General features: G+C 38.5%; 1 protein-coding gene across 2 annotated transcripts in view; it reads right to left on the reverse strand.

The window, feature by feature from the left end:
* Positions 1 to 20,893, reverse strand: part of ITGAV (integrin subunit alpha V) — a 78,031-nt gene that overhangs the window by 25,175 nt on the left and 31,963 nt on the right. For both annotated transcript variants that reach the window (XM_039349969.1, XM_039349968.1), the window contains exons 3-14: positions 15,970 to 16,061; positions 13,609 to 13,723; positions 11,773 to 11,834; positions 9,540 to 9,585; positions 7,753 to 7,878; positions 7,259 to 7,303; positions 5,365 to 5,408; positions 5,210 to 5,266; positions 3,689 to 3,741; positions 2,238 to 2,446; positions 767 to 958; positions 351 to 396 (exon numbers count right to left, since the gene is read on the reverse strand). In XM_039349969.1, coding sequence (XP_039205903.1) covers positions 351 to 396; positions 767 to 958; positions 2,238 to 2,446; positions 3,689 to 3,741; positions 5,210 to 5,266; positions 5,365 to 5,408; positions 7,259 to 7,303; positions 7,753 to 7,878; positions 9,540 to 9,585; positions 11,773 to 11,834; positions 13,609 to 13,723; positions 15,970 to 16,061 — 1,087 coding nt within the window. The remainder of the gene's footprint in view (positions 1 to 350; positions 397 to 766; positions 959 to 2,237; positions 2,447 to 3,688; positions 3,742 to 5,209; positions 5,267 to 5,364; positions 5,409 to 7,258; positions 7,304 to 7,752; positions 7,879 to 9,539; positions 9,586 to 11,772; positions 11,835 to 13,608; positions 13,724 to 15,969; positions 16,062 to 20,893) is intronic.

Below are 20,893 nucleotides of genomic sequence, written 5' to 3' on the forward strand. Positions count from 1 at the left end.
CTAAGTAATTGCAGAGACAAGTGGTTGTGACTAAGGTCTGGTTTATAATAATAATAAAGTTGGAAGGGACCAACCCCCTGTTCAGGCAGGAAACCCTATACCATTTCGGACAAATGGCTGTCCAGTCTCTTCTTAAAAACTTCCAGTGTTGGAACATTCACCACTTCTGGAGGCAGGTTGTTCCACTGGTTAATTGTTCTAACTGTCAGGAAGTTTCTCCTTAGTTCTAGGTTGCTTCTCTCCTTGATTAGTTTAAAGCATGCCTGCCATTTAATAAGAGCTATTTTTTTTTCTTTTCTAGTTGCTTACAAGAACTGGACTTCTCTACTAATATTCTTCTGAAAACTTACCTGTATAAAGCAACTCGGTCAACACCAAAAGCTCCTACAATCAAATCTGGAAGCAGAAAAAACATATGCAGATTTTTAGATTGGATATTTGTCTACAGTTGAAAACTTATCACCATGATTATTAATATTTTAGAACTAAATAAAATAAAATAGGGCTTTCCCTGGATTAAATACTACTGTAATCATACAATCTTGCATTGTATTATATTCAGTTGTGTCCACTATCTACAATGGAATGCAAAATAGAGTCTATACATTCTTCAGCCTTCTTCTACATAGCAGAGAACATTCTAGAAAAGATTTGGGGGGGTACAAGGGGGTGAGTTGGGAATAGAAAGAGAGAAAGATCCATTGCACAAATGCTAATATATTTGCAATCTACTAAACATAAGGCATTATCGCTATAGAAAAATCACCTGGGTAGCCATTTTTGTCTACATCAATGGCTCCTTTCAAGGCATATCCAAAACTTGGTGGCATTGCTTCAGAGGCCCATTGTCCTTCAAGGACCTGAGATGGCATTCCATTCAATCCTGTGGCTCTCCCATTGTAGATATAAACCAATCCTTTCTTGTCTTCTCCACCATAAGGTGCTGCAACTGCTATGTCTGCAAGCAAAGTGAAAAATGTCTAGCATCTCTAAATATGAACAAGTACAGGGGCTATGGAATGAAGGTCCATGGATTAATTTAGACTAAGCCAATCTACATTTCAAGCGGTCCTGCCATAAACCATTTAAGTCAGCAAGAACAGTGGGTTTTCTTTTAAGCATGGATTACAGCCAATTCAATCTGATAGATATATTTTCAAATTAGTAGTGTAACGGTAGTCCTTGACTTATGCTCACTTGTTCAGTGACTGCTTGAAGTTACAATGGTGCTGCTCCCGAGTTCCAGCTGTCCCAGCACCTCCACAGTCATGTGATTGCAACTGGGGCATTTGGCAATCTGTTCAGACTTACAATCAGTTGCCTTGTCCCATAATCACATGACTGCATTTGTGACCTTCCCTGCCGGTTTCTCCAGAAAATCAATGGGGAAGATGGCGGGAAAGGTTGCAAGTTGCTAAAGTAAGTCTCCTCTCCAAGCCCCTCTTACGCTCGTGCACACGCCCTTTCTGACCTTGCCCTGTCTCCCTCGCATCCTCAAGCATCCCCTCATCCCTTCACACACTCCATCACACTCTCCCTGACCTGTACCTCTCATACACCCCTTGCACCCTCCCCAACCTGCACACCCCCTCGCTCCCTCTCCCAGCTGGCAGCAGTCACTTACCTGCCTGGGAGCCTAGCTCTTGAACTTCCAGCCAGCTTCTCCATTGACTTTATCTGTGGGAAGCTGGCAGGAAGTTGCCTTGCCTAACAACTGTGGGAGTTGGTTAACTACAGCAAGGAAGGAATGCAGAGATTGCCGTCACTAAGCAATGTTGTCACGCTTTACAACCACATTGCTTAGCAACAGACCTTCTAGTCCCACTTGTCGTTATAAGTTGAGAACTATCCAGTTTAAAGATATATTTTCAAATTCAAAGTGTAAAGGAATTTAGCACTAATCCTATTAATTAGAGATAACGTTACGTAAGGTAGTACTTGATACAGAAGTAGAGGTCATTCCGCAGTTAAAGTAAATGCAATGTGTTATTCTTTATTTGTGCAGTACTTTTTCAAAGCTTCATATTTTAAAAAGATACATTAACTCAAACAACATTTGCTTGCTAGATTAGAGCAAGGCCTATCAAAGCATTAAAATAACAAACAAACAAAACCCCATTTTGAACCAAACCGCAGGGTTTAATCAAGTTATAACTAAAAAGTTTAAAATCCCTACAGTGCGAAAAAGTTTATATCAACACAACAGTAACGACGACGACAATGCCTGAATGCATTACCATTGAAGCCATCCTGGTCAAGGTCTCCCAAAGGGGCAATTGAACTGCTGAATCTTGCAAAGACTTCAAAGCCATTCAACTTTATGGCTGAACTTTGAAACCCTCCAGAGGCTTGTTGGAGGTAAAGAGACACCTGGCCCACTTCCAGAAGCTTGCCATCTGAACCACGATCCATAAAGAGTGGGGCACCTACAAGCACATCTGCATAGCTAAAGTTGGGGGCAGAGGCAGAGAGAAACGGAGAGAAAAATGTTCATTCAACACAAAGATTGCCTCTGTTATGTACATCATTGTAGCCCATTATTATGCTTCATGGAGTATACAGCGATGGGGAGAAGGAGGAGAGAATGAATAGCCCAAGAATACAAGCAGCTGGGTATGACTGGAATTGAATCCCAGGTTCTATCTCTTGCAGCCTAAAGAATTATAAAATAAACAAGGTTACAATCATAACAGGCTGACTAGAGGCTTAACGTGCTTAGGATTGCATGTAATTATATTGGGAGTATAATTCATTACGCAAAAAAACACAACAAAACCCACCCATAGATATTGTTTAGTCATAAAATGCAGCAGCCAGGAGTGAGTGGGGAAAGAAAAAAGGGAAGAAAGGAAGTTGACGACTAGGAGAACTAGAGAAAAGTGTAGTGCTGGATAGAAGTACAGGTCATCTTCGTTTAGCTACCACAACTGGGATCAGCAACTTGGTTGATAAGCGGTTGCTAAGTGAAACGGTGACTATGCTTAAGATCTTTCTTCAGTTTTCCTTTGCTTGGCAAACCGGCGAAGGTCGTAAATGTAAGGGTTGATTATAAAGTTACTTTTTCGTCACTGTCATAACTAAGAACGATCACCAAATGAGGCAGTTGCTAAATGAGGACCACCTGAAAAGGCTGATGAGAGAAGATTAAGGCTGGACATACAATCAAAAAGAATGATTTCTGCCCTCACAGGATTTGAAGCTCTACCAGGGAAGATTCAAAAGATAATATACTGCATATACTCATGAATAAGCCGAGAATGTTAGGCTCCAAAATACCACCCAAAAAATTGGGATCTATTTATCATGGGCTTAAAATCATGTGATATGTACAAATAACAATGTAAGACATTGCAGTTTTTCCATTTATCGTTGCAGTTAAAAATTCAAGTGTCGGCTTATTCACAGATGATGCATTTTTCATGGTATTTTGGCTGAAATTTTGAGGATTGGCTTATCTGTGGACAAGCTTATCTGTGATTATATATGGTGTTTGTGAAATGTTTGGAGAACTATATCAAGCAATCTTAACAGAAGAAACTCCCAAAAGTGGGAGGGGAAGAGAGTTAAATATGCATGCTAACAGGTTTCCATTTTTCTTTCAAACATTTTATTTTTACCTTAGGCAAGATTTTAGAAAACCAGATTTTTTTTTCCTTTTCAAGAAGTATGAAACAAAAGCATAACTTACTGATCTCCATTGATATCTGTGGCAGCTACAGAATATCCAAAATAAGCAGCTATCTGGGTAACAAAGTTGAACAAAAGAAATGCTGCATTAAACAGAAATAACTAGGAGTTAGAGAGGTATTTTACATCTGCTAAAAGCTTTCTTGCCATGCATATTTCAAAGTCTAGAAGTATATCCTTTTTTCCCTAGTTATTTCTGCGTATTTGTTAGAATTTTTTCCGTTGTTATAGAAAGCACACAGATCTCATTTTATTCTTTTTATTTTATTAATAGTAATGTGAAGAGAAGCACATCACTGGATATTCTCCACCCACATAACTACTCATAGAATTTCAATTTTAAGAGGTATAAGAAATATTTATAAATAGTAAGGCTGCTCCATTGGGACTGAAGTTCAACATGGATGCCTTCAAGCAGAGTTTTTCAACTTTGTGGGACCTCCTAAAAAGATAAATGAATGGTTGTGATTCCATCCTTCCCTTGGATAACAACTTAACGGAGGTTAGAGGTAGATAAGACATACGGTATTGTTTCAATAATTAATTTTTAATGTAAATAAAATTTAAAGCCATACTTCTAATGGGGAGAATGAACTTGTAATTCCCAAAGTCTGAGTTTTATTTCTGAGACCACCACTCTTATTTCTTGTTCCACGTTTAATTTGGACGGGCCATTCTCTTTATAGCAGCAACCTATAGAAAATCTTGACTTTGTTATCACTTTGACTAGATGGAGCATCTGACAAAGATCCATCTTTGAATTTATATCCTATTCTCTCCTTCCTGCAGCATTTGTTCTCAACTCCCCAGAACATAAGGCTCCACAGTTAAAAACCCCTAAGAGCCTGGGGAAGAATAGATTGTGGAGACAGGATGGCTGTCTTCAAAGAGCAAAGGACGTATCCTCTTCATAGATATATGAGGAGGATCAGAACAGGCTTGAAATTGGAAAGCTGCAGATTTTGACTAAGCTTTAAGATAAAATTCAGACGTAAGAAATTGCCAACCATGGAACAGACTGCTTTAGAAGACACTGGGTTCTCTTTTGCGGGAAGAACAATCTAATCAGCTATCTCCAAGGGATATCAGATGTGGATATTTTAAATCTAGCAGTGAACAGGTGATTACATCAGATGCCATATGCTTTAAATTTGTAAGAAATGAAAAAAAGGGGGGGTTGCCATTGGCCTGTTTAGGCTCTTCTTAATAATTGGCTCTTCTTCTGTCGGTTATTCCACTTGCTAGAATCAAAGGGAACATTAAACTGGGAAGGCATCTTCCATCAGCTTAGCCAAAATCACCAGAAAGAACACCTTTTCTCAAAATTGCGATACACAGTAGCCACGATGTTTGAATTTGATTATTACAGCTGACTTATGACCACATTTTCTTTCTTAAATACTTTTCTTTCCTATTGTTTCCTCACTTATTTTGTATATTATACGACCAACATTCCTACCCTGGTTAAAAAAAAAAGACATAAACATACAAATATTTTCCTCTTATAGAAACCAAGCCATACCTGTTCTCCAGTGAAGTTATACATGGATGCCATGCTTTTCCCATTGTAAATGGATACCTGCACAATATATATAAATAAAATTCTATACCATTGCATATTTGAATGGTTGCTAAAAAGAATAAATTAATTATTTAACACTAGCTTGTTTTCCTTACCATGCCCAAAGTTTTTGCTGCTCTTGGGACACCCGACACAAAATCTGAAAACAGAAAAAGAATTTTCCATCACCTGTGCAGATAGAATCAATGGCCTTCAGAAAGTTTTCCCATGTAGTTCACAATGCTATTCTTAGTTTCACAAAGGTTTATCTTATTAATTTTATCCATTAGTTTTTTCCCCCTCTGTTCAATCATATCTCAGAGTATGCCTGACCAAGTCCCTGCAGTTTTTTTGGCAAGGGTTTCAAAATTGGTTTGCCTCCTTCCTAGGGCGGAGAGGGAGTGACTGGCCCAAGCTGGCTTTGTGCCTAAGGTGGGGCTAGAACTCACAGTCTCCTGGTTTCTAGTTGGTGTCCTAACCACTACACCAAACTGTCTGTCTGTTCATTAGCAATAAGAGGACTATTTTAACTAGAATGAACAGATTAATTAAGTACTTACAGGTTGGCAAAGATATTACAAAACAATAAAGACAAAAGATATGATATATTGACAGTAAGTAATGGTAATAAGACTGGGAGAATTCTTGCAAGACTGGGGGAACAAGAATATGCATAGCTAATTCTCTTTACACAGGAATTCCTTTTAAAAATGCTGTCTCCTTTTCCTCTAATTTTTTTCCAGAGGATTTGCACCAGTGGCATAGGTCATTTCTGGATAGTTACGCTATTTCTTTTTCACCCCTGGGCCTAGTCTTTTTTCTTCTGGAACGTTCCCAATCTTCAACAGGAATTTGGAGTCTTTTAGAGATGTATGAAATGGGAGAGAGACTGTGAGTCCACTTCACCCATGACACCCATTCCACAGATGGAAGAACAGGGTTGGCTGCACATTTCCGCAGGTCCTATTCATTCCAATTCACCCAAGTATACAACCAGTGGTGGGACTCAGCCAGTTCACACCAGTTTGGCAGAATCGGTAGCTAATTTTTGGTTGTCCAGGTCCAGAATCGATTTCCAGAAGTGGCATCCACACAGAAAACCGGTTGTTCACATATTTGAATCCCACCACTGTATATAACTACCTTTTTGGAGTGACTTGATTCCATTTTGCTCAAACAAAGTTGAATTGCAGAATTATATCATGAAGGAAATTATCCTATATTGACATCATGCTCCTTCAGGGCTCCAGAGAATCTTTCAAAGGTAAGCACCAATTATGCCTCCTTAATAACAAAAGAATAGCGCTTAGACTTATATACCGCTTCATAGTGCTTTACAGCCCTCTCTAAGCAGTTTACAGAATCAGCCTATGGCCCCCAACAATCTGGGTCCTCATTTTACCAACCTCAGAAGGATGGAAGGCTGAGTCAATCTTGAGCTGAACAGGATCAAATTGCTGGCAGTCAGCAGTTAGTCTGCAATACTGCATTCTAACCACTGCACCACCACAGCTCTTAAAAGTATGTGCATCAAGACTATAGGCATCCATGGAGAAAAGAGAGAGGGGAATGATAAAACATTTGTTTTCACTGCAACATAAATTCTGTCCCTCATGTATTTGCATGTGTTGTTGTAATGAAAACACAGGAAAAAAAACAGGTATTACATTGTGAGGTTACATTTTGCCATCACTTCTGAGAGACAGAATATATTGAAATGACACTAACAAGTCAACAACAGTCTTCTATTTTCACAATGTCTAATGTGGCTCATAAACCTCTTACTACACCTGCAATGAAAGCAGAAAGAATTTTCTCTGATCTTTATTCTTTCATAGCCTCAAGGAAAGATACAATAGCTGAAATAAATAGACTCAGACATGCAAAAGTTAATACAGATTTCAACAGGTCATCTGGATGATTTATTTCCTAGAACTTCCTCAAATCTTTTCCCTGTATTCAAAATTCATTAGTTTCTGGACATTTTATGCAAACATGAACAAGACATACCTTCTACGCCATCACCGTTGAAATCCCCTACGGCAACTGAATAACCTATCAAGCATGAAAATGAGAATTCAAGAATTAATATTTCAATAATGCATGGAGATACTCTTAATATGAGATGCACCCAAAAACATTTTTAGACATCTATTTTTAAATAAACCTGTTCATGGAGTTGCTGAAATCATTCTCCCTGTTGACTAATAGGGGGTGCTATTTCTCTTTCAAAATTGGAAAAAACTGAATATACAGTTGCAGAATTAGAATTCTCTATCCAATACAGCTTAAGTACAGACTGCATTCTTTAAATAATTACTTGAAGAAGGCAAGTGAAAACTCTCCAGTAAATATGTGCCAGTCATATTTTTTTTAATTTGGCTATATTTAGGATGGTTCTTCTTTCAGAAACATAAAAAGCAAATATACTTTCACTGATCTCATTGGGAAGCTTCATCCCAGCGAAATTTAAAATATTCCCTGTTTCAGAGTCAAGTACCCACCCAAATAACTGTCATCAAAAGTAGCACTAGCTGAACGTGTTGCTAACTGGTGATCGTATTTGGTTGTGTAGACTGTAGCGCTGTATTTTGACACAATCTCAGCCACTTGATCAGAGATTAGCTGGCCTGGAGAAAAGCAAAAGGGAATACCTTGAAATAATACAGTTCTGAGCAGATATTTATTGTCTTATTATAAAATGCAATTCTATAATATCAGCTTAGAAACTAATCCGATTCAGGCTTGTTACTAGGTCAGTGGTGGCGAACCTATGGCACGGGTGCCAGAAGCGGCACTCAGAGCCCTTTCTGTGGGCATGTGCACTGTTGCCCCAGCCCCGCCTTCCCCCACAGCCCCCTCCTCACCAGCAGCCTCCCCAGAGGAAAGTTGCCTCTGCCGTGGCCCACACGGAGCAGCGCGGCCAAGGACAAGGCAAATGGGCAGCAGGGACAAGACTCCACCCTCGCACCTCATCACAGATGATGCTGCGGGGTGCGGGTAGAGGGCTTGGCTGCCATGGTGCTGCAGGGCCACCTGAGTGATCTGCAGCGGGTCGTGGAAGTGGTAGGTGGCCCTGCATGCGGGTGGGGCAGGGGGCAGAGCAAGCGGGGGCAGGGCATTTTTGGGGCACTCAATGTCTAAAAGGTTCGCCATCACTGTACTAGGTAATTGTGAATAGGACTACAGAGGAAAGCCAAACTAAGTCTGGAAATAAAATAACAATATTTTGGTTCACTTCAGTAAAGAATTTAACCAAGCATATCTTTGGCCAGACAAAAGGGGATAAAGATAGCATGATCCTATGTGACAATTAAGTTATGACCTGTAAGTCCTTAACAGAAGTTCTTAGATAGTTTATTAGTATAGATTTAACAGAGTGACCTGTATCATTATTTAGGTACCTTGTTGAGTAGCTCAAAATTCAGCAAATGCACTTATATTTAATTCCTAAGCTGAAGATTCTGGATAAACCTACAACTTGATAGCAATTAGCATGAAAAACTTACTCTAATTAATCTCCACAAAAGTATTCTGTGGTAGAAAAACAGCAATAAAGACAGATCATATTCATTGCTGCTTTTGTACCCAGGATTTTAATTTACCAGAAGCATCAGGATCAAAGCCTAACATGCATATGTGCATAACTGAATCTCTACAACTTCTCCTACCCAGAAAAGTCATTTTCAAATTTTGAGCAGAGCAACAGCTTAGTTTAATAGTTAACTATGGGGGGGGGATCTCTGGATTGAAAAAAACAGATAACAATGTAATGGAAATAAAGAGTTTGCTGTCTCCTGATAACTATTTGAAGTCTGGTAGCCCAGATAGTGTAGCCATATAATTTGATTTAAATGTAAATGGTCATTACTATTTGAAAAATTGAGCTATTTCAGGAATGTGTAAATAATATAATCACTGCTTACATATCATATGTTTAGGCCACTGCCTGTCACCAGGGAATGTTATTTTATATTGGGATTTCTGTAATATTCAGGTGCCTCAAAAAGATATTTCTGCTTTACAACAAGGAATCCACTAAAGTTAATGCATTTTCCCTTCTCCAGCAGTTTATAGCCTTATGAGGACTAGGCACCTCACAGGAGAAAAACAGCAGAGAAAGATCAATAGGAAAAAGACTAAACATGCTCATAACATCTCTATTTCAGCTACTTTGAACTTGCAGTAACTTTTTCTGTGGAATAAAAAAAAATCATTTTTGTTTTATATAAGGCCAAAAGTAAACAATTTAGTTTAACTGTCATTTTATTCACCAAATCCCATGTTTTACCTTGCCAATAAAAACTTCCAGGTCCTCCAAGTAGAACTCTGTCTTTCTAGAGAGGAAAGACAGAAAGAAAAAGAGGTTCCTTTATTGTAATGTAATATCTAAAAATAAGTACCTAGGCTAAGCTGAAATTGTTACAACATTCAATGACTGAAGATTGCTTCACTTTGTCTGATCAAAGATAATTTTTTTTTGCTTTTTCAGACATGACTTGAACTTCATATAATCCCCTTCACAGAGAATTCTGGCCAATCTAATACTAGTACTTTGGTTTTTATTTCCCATTGTATTGTTAAGTGTATTCATATTTTGTGGTATTTCAACTTCCTTGTTTCACATTTCTGTAATGTTCTGTGATTATTCAAAAAAAAAATCTAGGAAATGTTGCATAACACATCTCATTTAAATCTCATTGCTACCCATTGATTGAATAGACACTGTTAGGCAAATGTATTTTTCCCTTCTCAATCTTCTCAAAAATAATTCTCACCCACCATACAGAATGGTTTAAGACACTAATGGTGTGCATTAGTTGCAAAGCTAAGCCATAATTTAGGGGTGTGAACATGAGTTTGCTGAAGCCCAGAAGTGAGTGCCCTGCCTTTTCTATTCTCTACCACAGTGGTTCTCAACCTGTGGGTCGGGACCCCATTTGGGGTCGAACGACCATTTCACGGGGGTCGCCAAACAAGGCTGTCCACCATTTTTTCCCCTTTTCTTTGGCCACGCCCGGTGATATATAAGTGGTTGGGGTCACCACAACATGGGGAACTGTATTATGGGGTCGCGGCATTAGAAAGGTTGAGAACCACTGCTCTACCAGGAAATAATTAGGAGATGAAAAAGACTGGAAGCATCAACTTCTAGGTTTACACCAACGATTGTCAGTGGCAGCTGTGGCATGGAGAACGGTGAAAGTAGGCAGAAAGAGAAAAACAATGCAAAGGCTGCTCCTTTCGTACATATGTCATGATGTTGCACACACATTTGAAACGAATGGAACTTGTGGCGTAACATTGCTTTCATCATTTTGGTAAAAGCAGCAAGCCTCTATGGATGCCTATCCTTGAGGATGGTAAAGTTTAATCAAAAAAGTCAAGATCACATTGGTTCCAGATGCTAGTTTGTTTTATCAGGCCACACTTTTACGAAATTTAATTTCTGGTTTGAACGTTTTAGTTTTATTTGGATGCTGCGATTAAATAAGCTATGACTTGAATAAACCTTGCGTGTTCCAGGCTAACACATAGTTAAGATTAGTCACAGATGCACGCAAGCAAAAATCTTTCAAGGGCTCCTCGCTGTTAGAAACAAGAAGTGAACATGAGCCAAGGTAACACTAAGGCTCATTCATATAATTCTAAATTTGTAGGAAACATATCCCAACCGTGCCAATTGTTTACTTAACAATCCCAATTCCTCAATTAATGCATTTACTACAAAGGAGGATATAGATTTTCTGTGCATATCAAATGCAGTTCTTTGCCTTGGACAGGGCAAGCTGAGCTTACAGAAATGACATCCTATTCTTCCTTCTTCTCTTTTTTTTCCAGTATTAGGTCATTGAAATTCACTGCTTCTGTCTATGATGGACACATTTTCTGTTACTATAATGACAAATGTGTGTACATATGGAAGAATATATGCACACTGTCTCCCTGTATATGTAAATATCTCTTACGTATCACAGCAGTTTAAATTAAAATTTCAAAAATAAAATAACTGAAGATGGCTTAAAATATGAAAGCAAAGAGAATTTTTTTAAACCAAGTTCTCATCTAAGTGTAAAGGAACAAGATCCAGTAATGGTTTAACATCATTTCTCTTTTTAGCCATTTATTTTCTTTGCTGATTTCCTCCCATGCAATCCTGGACAAAATAAACAATTTCATCAAAAAAGACAAGATAGGAGCATGGTCGTGCCATCAAACTCTCCCCCCTTTTACACATGCATGCAGTATCAATACAGGTGGAAAAAGGGAGGGGCTTTGATGGCATGGTCACAAGCCCATTTTGCCTTTTTTAATCCAAACCCTCCCACATCTCCTGAGGATGCCAATGGTTCACAGCAACTTTACCAAAGTATGTATTTAAGGTCATAGGAATGAAATAATAAACTGTGGCTTGTAGAGTTCCTCTGGTAGATTTCCCTGCCCAGGGCTGGGTTTTACAGATACTTTGCCCTCTACTGTGGAGTTCTGAGATTGAAGGAAACATGTAGAAATAACTTCCATACCTGAGTAAAATCAATGCTGAATCCACCTTGACAAAAGCCCTGTCCTTCAGCATCAGTGCTTGCTATGGCAATAAGAAAGAATGGAAATGATTGTAAAGTTGTGTAATACAAAATTTCTACGCGACGTAAGAAAAGCTAGGGTGCAAACTGAGGAGTCTAGGAGAGCTGCTTTGAGGGCAAGGAAAAGGCAAAAAAACCCACCAACTTTATTTCTGGGAAGAATGGCTTGAATGAATAAAATATGGAATGAATAATCAGTGTTCTGCAACCTGGATCTCTTATGGAATCTCAAAATCTTCAGAAGAGGAGAGGAACAGAGGGACAGCGCTAATCCTAATCCTTTCCTTTTTTTCAAAATAACACTCGTAGGAAAACTCAGTTCTTATAGGAAATATCTTTGGAGGCTGTAACTTTTCTGGATAGACTCATGTTAAAGGGTGCTAAGGTCTTCTTACTCTACCTTCTTAGAAACGTTTTTGTTGTTCAATTCCATTTCCCCACATCACTGTGGGGAGCCCATAATTCATTCTTACCTCCTCCCTATTTTTTAGTCCACAAGGACTTCTTGGGGGGAGAAGAAGATGATAAGAGGGAGTATTCAGTCCTCACTTACATTTTAAGGTGATGTAGGCCAGTAACAAGGGGATCAGCTCACCAGCTGCTTTTGAGAATGCATTTCAGGGACAAGTAACCTTGTACTTCCTACAGCTCCAATAAAACCACATAGTTGGCAACCTGCTAGGAGAAGCACAGCCATCCATGTATTCTGTTCTGCCACATTTCTGAGGGTGAACTCAGGCACTGAAAGCACAATTGTTAGCCACCATCCTTCTGACATCAGTTGAGAGGATTTCATAGGGCTTTGTCAATCCTATATTGTGCAGGTATGATCTACAGTCATACTGAACTAATGAAAAAAGGGTTTGTTCTGAGTTATTACAAACACCATTGGCTTAAAATACTGCCTGTTTCAAAATAAAAATGTGAAAGATAAACATTCTCTCGAATGACAAATTGCTCTTTTCTTCTATATTTACAATGCAGTTATGGCCAGAAATAGCAAAGAAATACAGTTTGCATTTAAAGAAGGAAAAGGCATTCCTCTTGAAGGCTAGGAAAGAGTCCAAAAAGCTCTTTATGACATGGTTAATCCTCTGACTATAAAGCTTCACAAAACAATCTTTTCATTTGTTTGCTCACTGGATCTTGGCCTTTCTTTTAGTTTTATCCTTTAAACAGATGTCCAGCCAACTCCAAAATGGTTCACTGACTTCTTTTGAATCCTAGTCAGAATGGGCCACATGCACTCCAGTTCATACATAATTTGAATTTGCTGCATTATTTTTCCCAAATCTCCTAACGGATGAGCTTATTCCTGCTCAGTTGAAAAAAAGGACTCCTTTTTTGAGGGGCAAGTATGAAAGGACAGAGCTTGCGTTCTGATGTCACAATCTGAGTTTTATCATTTTGGCATCATCGTGGTTAGATATAGATTTGTGAAATCACAGAGACTGCGGTGGGGGTGGTGGGGGTACAGAACAAGCAAATCCAAATAATCATACTCCCATTACCCTCTTCCATTTATTTCCAGATTCAGAGCTTCATAGTGTTTTCTATGAAATCCAACTCTAGAGAAAACGCTAAAAAGATAGATTTGCCCTCTCTCAATTGTGTTCTCTGTTAAGGATCTCCCCCAAATGATTGTAACGAGTCATGAAGGAACAATACGGGAAATATGGGGGTTTAAGGCACATTCCTTCAAACAATGCATGAAAGATGATGGTACATAGAAAACAGAATTTGCGCTGTAATTTTAACAAGACATTCTCTACATACTTGACCTGCAAGGAGCATATTCAACAGCTTTAGACCCATCGTAAAGATAACAAGTTCCCACAGGTTCCCTCTGCGCTTTCTGTTCAGTTCTCCAGTGGTACAAAGGAGCACATGCCTGCAGATGGAAGTATTCAGAAAGCTCTTTAAAAAGGGACATGGCCGTGAGAAAAATCAAGGGAAAAGAATGGTTATGAACAGCAAGCAGCCTCTGAACAAATGGCTATGTACATACTGGATGCGCTTTTCAAATAAGATACATGATGTGCTTTTTAAAAGAACCAAGATGCAGATCTTCCCCCCCTCACCACCAAAAAAAAGCATGTTAAATTTGCAATCAGCCCTACTATGAGTTTGCTACATTGCTAAACTATGAAGTGGGAGGAGTTGATGTAATGTATTTTGCAATTCAGTTAAGCTGTGGCTTCATGCATGTGTTCAAATGAGCCAAGAAAATTCAGGGGGAAGAGCTTGTATATCATTGTTATGCTGATGTGCAATAAAGCTGAGAGAATCTCCATGTATCTAAAAGGCAGTTTGTTCCCATAAAGTATGACTGAGAAATACACTTCATGGTTTAATGGCAGCGCCTTCTAAGAAACAGATTCAGAAGTTTGGGTACATCTCAAGGGATAAGAAGAAACCTCCCAATATAGTCCAAATAATATATTTTCTCTCTTCCGCATTGCATAAATGGTTGATATTCATACCCTGAAAAAGTAAAACACGATTGCTATTTGCAATCTTCTCTGCTGGAATCAGTGAGGAAGCTGGCATGGAAGGTTGCAAACTGCTGCTACCTGTCAAATGATTTTCCCTTCTTTTATGCATAGGGGGGGGAGCGGGATGAAAATCTTTCATTGGACTCTAGAAACGAAACCAGGATCTTTGCGATTCCCACTTCATTTCTCCATCCTACTGTTCAAGTTCCTTTCTGTACACAAAGGGAGAGAAACTCATGTGCTGGGCTGGAGAAACCAGAGAAGGGAACTTTGTGATTCCCCATTTTGTTTCTCCAGCCCGGCGCATAAGTGTATACTTCTGATCACAGAGGGGAGAGGAACTCCTGTGCCAGCTGGAGTAATAAAGTGGGAATCCCAAATTCCATTCCTGAAGCCTGCTGCAGGAGTTCCCTTCCCTGCGTATAGGAGAACTTGAGATCGTTGAGTGAGACAATCATGTGGACATCCCACTTAATGGCACGAGATTTCAATCTCAATTGTGGTTCTAAGTCAAAGATTATCCATAAAGTATCACTGAAATTTTTACAGACAATGATATGGTTACCTTATCAACCCTATGCCATTTTATATTTTATTATTATTTTTTAATGCCCTGTTCTTTTTAAGCTATGTTAGCAACCCAGAGTTGATGTTGCAAGAAAGTACACACACACACACACACACACACACACACACACACACACACATTCTTGCAACATCAACTCTGGGTTGCTAACATAGCTATATATATAAGACCTTCCTTGAGATTCCTTATCTTAAGGGGGAGGGTATTACAAAGAGCCCAGGAGCTACAGAGAAGGTATATGATCAAGCTCTCATTCTTCTCATCTCACATGGGATGGAGACCTTTATCATATCTTCTCTCAGAAGATGCATTAAGCCATGAAATGCTTTAATGGGGAAAACTAGCACTTTGAATTGGTCTCAGAAACCAATCAGTAACCATTGAAGAAACCACTGACTGGGTGCTAAATTGCTGAATCTGCTATCCCCAATTAGTAGATGAGCTATTATGCTGATCTCTGGCATTCAAGCTGAGAGACAGTATGCCGACTTATTAGAGTTAACAGTTCATAGAACTAAGATTTCAGTACAAACCAAGCCAACCCTTTATGCATGCTGACTGGAGAATTCTGGGAGTTGAAGTCCACAAATCCAATCCATCCCCAGACTCGATTTAAAATGTTGCTTTTAAACCTTGTAGCTCTAATTGATTTTGGCCCGAATTAACAAAGCTATATTTATCTACTGGATGTTAAAGCCATCTATGGCTCTGACTAATGAAGTGACCTGTAAGGAAGAACTTTTTTTCCCCTTTTCAGAAGTTATGTTCGGATTATTGTAGTGATTAATTTTGGCACAGCAATTGAATATTTCTTTAGTCCCTTAAGCATGTTATGATTGCTTTTAGATTAGACACTGGGTTTTTTTGTGGTTCTTTTTTTATTTAATGTGTTGTGGGGTTTTTTTTTTTGCTGCTAGATTCATTTTTATTATCATATGTTTTAGCCTTTAAAACATACATTAATATTCCCTAAATGTTTTTATTGGTTTGTATTTTATATTTCACTTTATGCATTGATGGTAGTAATATGTGACAAGCCTTCAAATGAAGACTTACCAAAATTTTATTTTCTTTAGATCTTACAGACGCCCCAAACCATTGATGTGATTTGAATTCCAAAAGATCATCTACAGCAAATTCTCTGTTGCCTAGAAGACAAAATATTTAGGCAGAATTCTATGAACATGACCTTGGAATGTGACAACATCCTAACTTTTTCATGAATATCAAACTCGCTGAAGTAATAATAGAAGTACACCCAAATATCACTAGTTTTTTCATCACTTGACAAGTTGATAACTTCAAAGCTGAGCTTACGAACTGATGCCACTGAAAGATCCTGCGACTGAGATAATGTGACATAGTAAATGTTGTATCTGAAGAGACTAATCCAGAATGACTCATTTGCAAAGAGCACATTCTTCAAAAGTAATATAAGCCATTATCAGCCTGCTTGCCTGCAAAGGCTTGAACACTGTCTCATCACAGACTCTGAGATACATTTCTCTGGGACTTGATAAGGATCAAAGTTCATTAGAAAATGACTGAAGTACATATATTCTCCTCATAAATTTAAAAGTATGTGATTATGTGATATGTTCACTGTGTCAAGTAACTGAAATGGAGTTCCTTCCTTCCTTCCTTCCCATGGAAAGACATGGAAAAAGTATGCAAAAAATCAGAAGCCTAATATTTAAATTATACACAAGGAAAGGTAGATTTGGTACATAAAACCTAATTATATTTTATGACAATAAAGCAAAATATTAGTAAAGAAATGCAAGGATAGAAAATTCAGGCCTTCTAACTACAGAGGGTCTACATATTTAATTGGAAAATAAGAGGCCAGTATGACATAGAATTTAACACATTTAATTGTGAATGGGCAGTCTAGATTTCAGTGGACTCTCAACCATTGCTGAGTAAGGTATAAATCTCACAAATGAATAAAGGAATCAATTCTGCAATTGTCACGCAAGGACTGTTATTTATTTCAAATATTTATTATTACAATCAAAATCAGTGCATTTAAAACTACTCAAAGAGTATCTAGTTAAAATTTCTAGAATAAAATAATAACAAATAAAATTTATGTTGAACTCATAATTTGGCAGCCAATCTATCAATTGCACGTAAACAAGAACACAGCCTAAGCTATAATATTAATCCTTAAATTGTGAAGGCCTATAGGCTATTATTTATTGTTGTTTGACCTAGAAAAAACAATGTTAAACCCCTCAGAGACCTTAGGCAACAAATATGCAAAACAATATGATAAAATTGCTAGTATTCATATCAAATATTAGTTTTTAATATACTATATATATCATATCCAATAGACCCTTGAGTCCAGATTTAGGTTTATCTGGCCTGATTGTATGGAAGATACTCTCTGCTTTACCCCATGCTAACTTAAGCTCTATAATATGATTTGATATTTATTATTGTGTTGATGAACGGACTTGGGGGTGTTTGTGACCCCTCTTGGCAATGTATCCATTTGGGTTTCACATGTGGCATCAGTTTTAGCCTAGTGCTAGGAGAATTACTTTTGTTATTCAGGAGACCGTTGTGGCTTTATGAGATGCTGTTCTGCAGATAACCAGATATGAGACTCTGTGAAGTTGGTACCTAGGAAATAGAAGGGATTGCTGCTTCTGTATTGGCTTCCCTGCTGCTTAGTGACTTTCTATCAGCCTTGTTTCCATATCTTGGAAGGTATGATGTGGGGCGCCATAAGGCAATGTTCTGCCTTCAGTGCTATTTAATAACCACATAAAATCATTGGGGTGTCCATTAAGGACCTTGGAGCTATGTGTCACCATTTTTTTTTTAAAAAAATAAATAAATATTTAGAAAATTTAGGTGCTGGAGAAGACTCCTGCGAGTCCCTTGGACTGCAAGGCGTTCAAACCGGTCAGTCCTAGAAGAGATCAACCCCGACTGCTCTTTAGAAGGCCAGATCCTGAAGTTGAAACTCAAATACTTTGGCCACCTAATGAGAAGGAAGGACTCACTGGAGAAGAGCCTAATGCTGGGAAAGATTGAGGGCAATAGAAGAAGGGGACGACAGAGAATGAGATGGCTGGATGGAGTCACTGAAGCAGTAGGGGTGAACTTAAATGGACTCCAGAAGATGGTAGAGGACAGGAAGACCTGGAGGAACATTGTCCATGGGGTCGCGATGGGTCGGACATGACTTTGCAGTTAACAACAACAACAATCAATACATGAGAGAAAAACAATGTGATAAAACACTATCAAAAAATACAATTAAAAATAATCATAAAAATAACTGAAGTACTGCATAACTAACTCCCAAGAAGATACATATTGGTCTCTACTACCACCAGGACCCCAAAGCCAGAACTACAATTAAGAACTTGAAACATTTCTTTCTAAATTTAAATGACAGCAGAGCAAGAGTAGCAACTTGATTCCTAAGTTAGAAACAAGTCTGCAAGAAGAGAGTTCAATTGTCCAAGCCCTTGAAACTTACCAACTATAATTTCCCTCTGATTTCATTGTAAATGGGGCAATGGAGGAGGTAGCATAGTTTGAGTGTAGTTCTTGAGTCCTCACTGCCCTTGGAAACCCAAGTGACTGGTGTGATTAGGAGCTCCTATCCTACCACAACTTTCAGATGGCATAACATTATACACCAAGGATGGCGAACCTTAGAAACCAAGTGCCCAAAAACCGCCCCCACCCGCCTACAGGACCACACCCGCCTCCACGGCCTACCACAGCAGATCGCCCAGGTGGCCCAGCAGCGCCATAGTGGTCATGCCCTCCACCCGTGCCCTGCAGCATCATCTGCGTGCGACGGGGCGCAAGGGCAGAGTCTTGTCCCTGCTGCCCAGCTGCCATGTGCTTGCTGCGCTGCTCTGCGTGGACCGCGCCTGGGAGCAAGTTTCCTTTGGGGGAGCTGCTGGTGAGGAGGGGGCAGTAGGGGGAGGCGGGGCTGGGGCAATGGCACACGTGCCCACAGAGAGAGCTCTGATTGCCTGTTATGTACACCAGTGTCCACTGAGTATCATCTGCAAATAATTGCAGACAGATGTTCTGAGGTGGAACACGCACTTTAAAAGCCATTTCTCCCTGATAATTAGGAAATACCTATTAAACTAATTTCTTTACAGGTGCTAAAATGGATATGGTATCTTATAGACAGTTACTTAGATGGGATGGACAAAACTGGCAGTTAAAATCACGGGAAGAGTTAGCACAAGAAAATATTATTTATTCTTGGTTCCAATATAGGCAACTAGTAGATAGATGGAAGGTGGATTTTAAGGTGGGTCTTCTTAGAGAAGATGAAAATCTTATTAAGCAAGTGAAGGATCAAAGACAAACCCACATTAAGAGGATTTATGGGGTTTTAGTTGAGTTGGATTCAGAAACGGAACTAATTAAAGATTGTATGATCAGATGAGCGCAGAATTTTGGTGAGCCAGTTCCATTGGACACTTGGGAAACCATTTGGGTGAGAAATGTCAAATTTACACAAGCACAGAACCTTAGGGAGAATTTTTATAAAATGTTTTATAGATGGCACCTTGATCCACAAAAAATGTCTCTTATGTACCCTGACTTACAACCTAAATGTTGGAGATGTGGTTGTATGGATGCTACCTATTATCATATTTGGTGGTCGTGTAGAGAGATAAAAGCATTTTGGATTAAGATATGGTGGAATATCCAGAGAATTTTTAGAAGGAGGGTAAAATTTACTCCGCAATTATTTTTGTTGGGTATAGTTACTGATTGTGATACAAAGGAGGTTATATTGATGTTAAATTTGATTACAGCCGCGAGGCTGTTAGTAGGACAATATTGGAAGAAGGAATCTTTGCCTACATTGCAGGAATGGTTTCTTAAAGTGTCTTATTTGGCGGAAATGGCAAAGATTTCGGCTTTTTTAAAGGAACAAACGCAAGAGAAATTTCTTGCTGTTTGGGATAAATGGATAAAATTTATACAATTTAAATTGGATATAAAAAATATCATATAGCTTTTTCATAATTTTTATTTTTATATATATACATATATATGTTAATGTTATATTTTTTTTCTTTTTCTTTCTTTCTTTCTATAAATATAATTTTTTAACTGTTTTTTAATTAAGCCTATATCCTGCTCTGGGAAGCTCAGGGGGGGGAAGGGGGGGTGTTTGGGTGGGGGTGGGGGGAGGGGGGTTTTGTTGTGTAATGTTTAGTTTTTTTTCTCTTTGTATATGTGGTTTTTTGTTATTGTATTGTTTTGCTCTTTTTGTAAAATTTATAAAACTTTTTAATAATAAAAAAAACTAATTTCTTTACCACAGGTGGTCAGTGCAAACCACAGTGATGCTGCATGAATGATGTAATCATGCAAAAGATACAGACAGAAGGAAAGAAGGGTGCAAATGGAGTTTATATGACAAATGTTAGCAAGCTCAAAATGTGAATATGGTTCCTGGTCCCAAATTGTATTATGTTTGGAAGTAAAGGATAGGCAGAAAACTAGATGACAAAAGTCATCCACTCTAGAGATAGGAAGGCTATCAGCAAAAAGTGACTTGCAGTAATTCAGCAACTTAGAATAATCAGGTTCTCAAACTGAACTCTTCTTGCTTTTGGACAGCAAATTTATCAGCCATTCCTGAAATTGGTATAAACTGATGCAGGCCATACTATTTTTAAAAATTGTTCAAATAATTCTATATTTATAACACTTCAGAAATGCAAACTGAAACAAGAAATCCATTTAAAGATTAGTACAGATGCCCTAATGAGTAATGTAGACACCAGAGAAACACTATCTACCAGATGGATCCTGATGGCAGGTCAGGAAGCAGAACTTCAGCACTAGAGAAATCCACGTTGGTAGAGAAATTCTTTATATTTTTCAGAGTTTTAAAGAATAAGGCCAATTTAAACTGTTGGAAACAAACTGACAACTAGTGAAACTGATATCATATCAATGTAATACATTATGA

This window comes from Crotalus tigris, unplaced genomic scaffold, assembly GCF_016545835.1.
Source record: "Crotalus tigris isolate CLP2741 ecotype Arizona unplaced genomic scaffold, ASM1654583v1 scf7180000018304.516572, whole genome shotgun sequence".
NCBI classification, from domain to species: domain Eukaryota; kingdom Metazoa; phylum Chordata; class Lepidosauria; order Squamata; family Viperidae; genus Crotalus; species Crotalus tigris.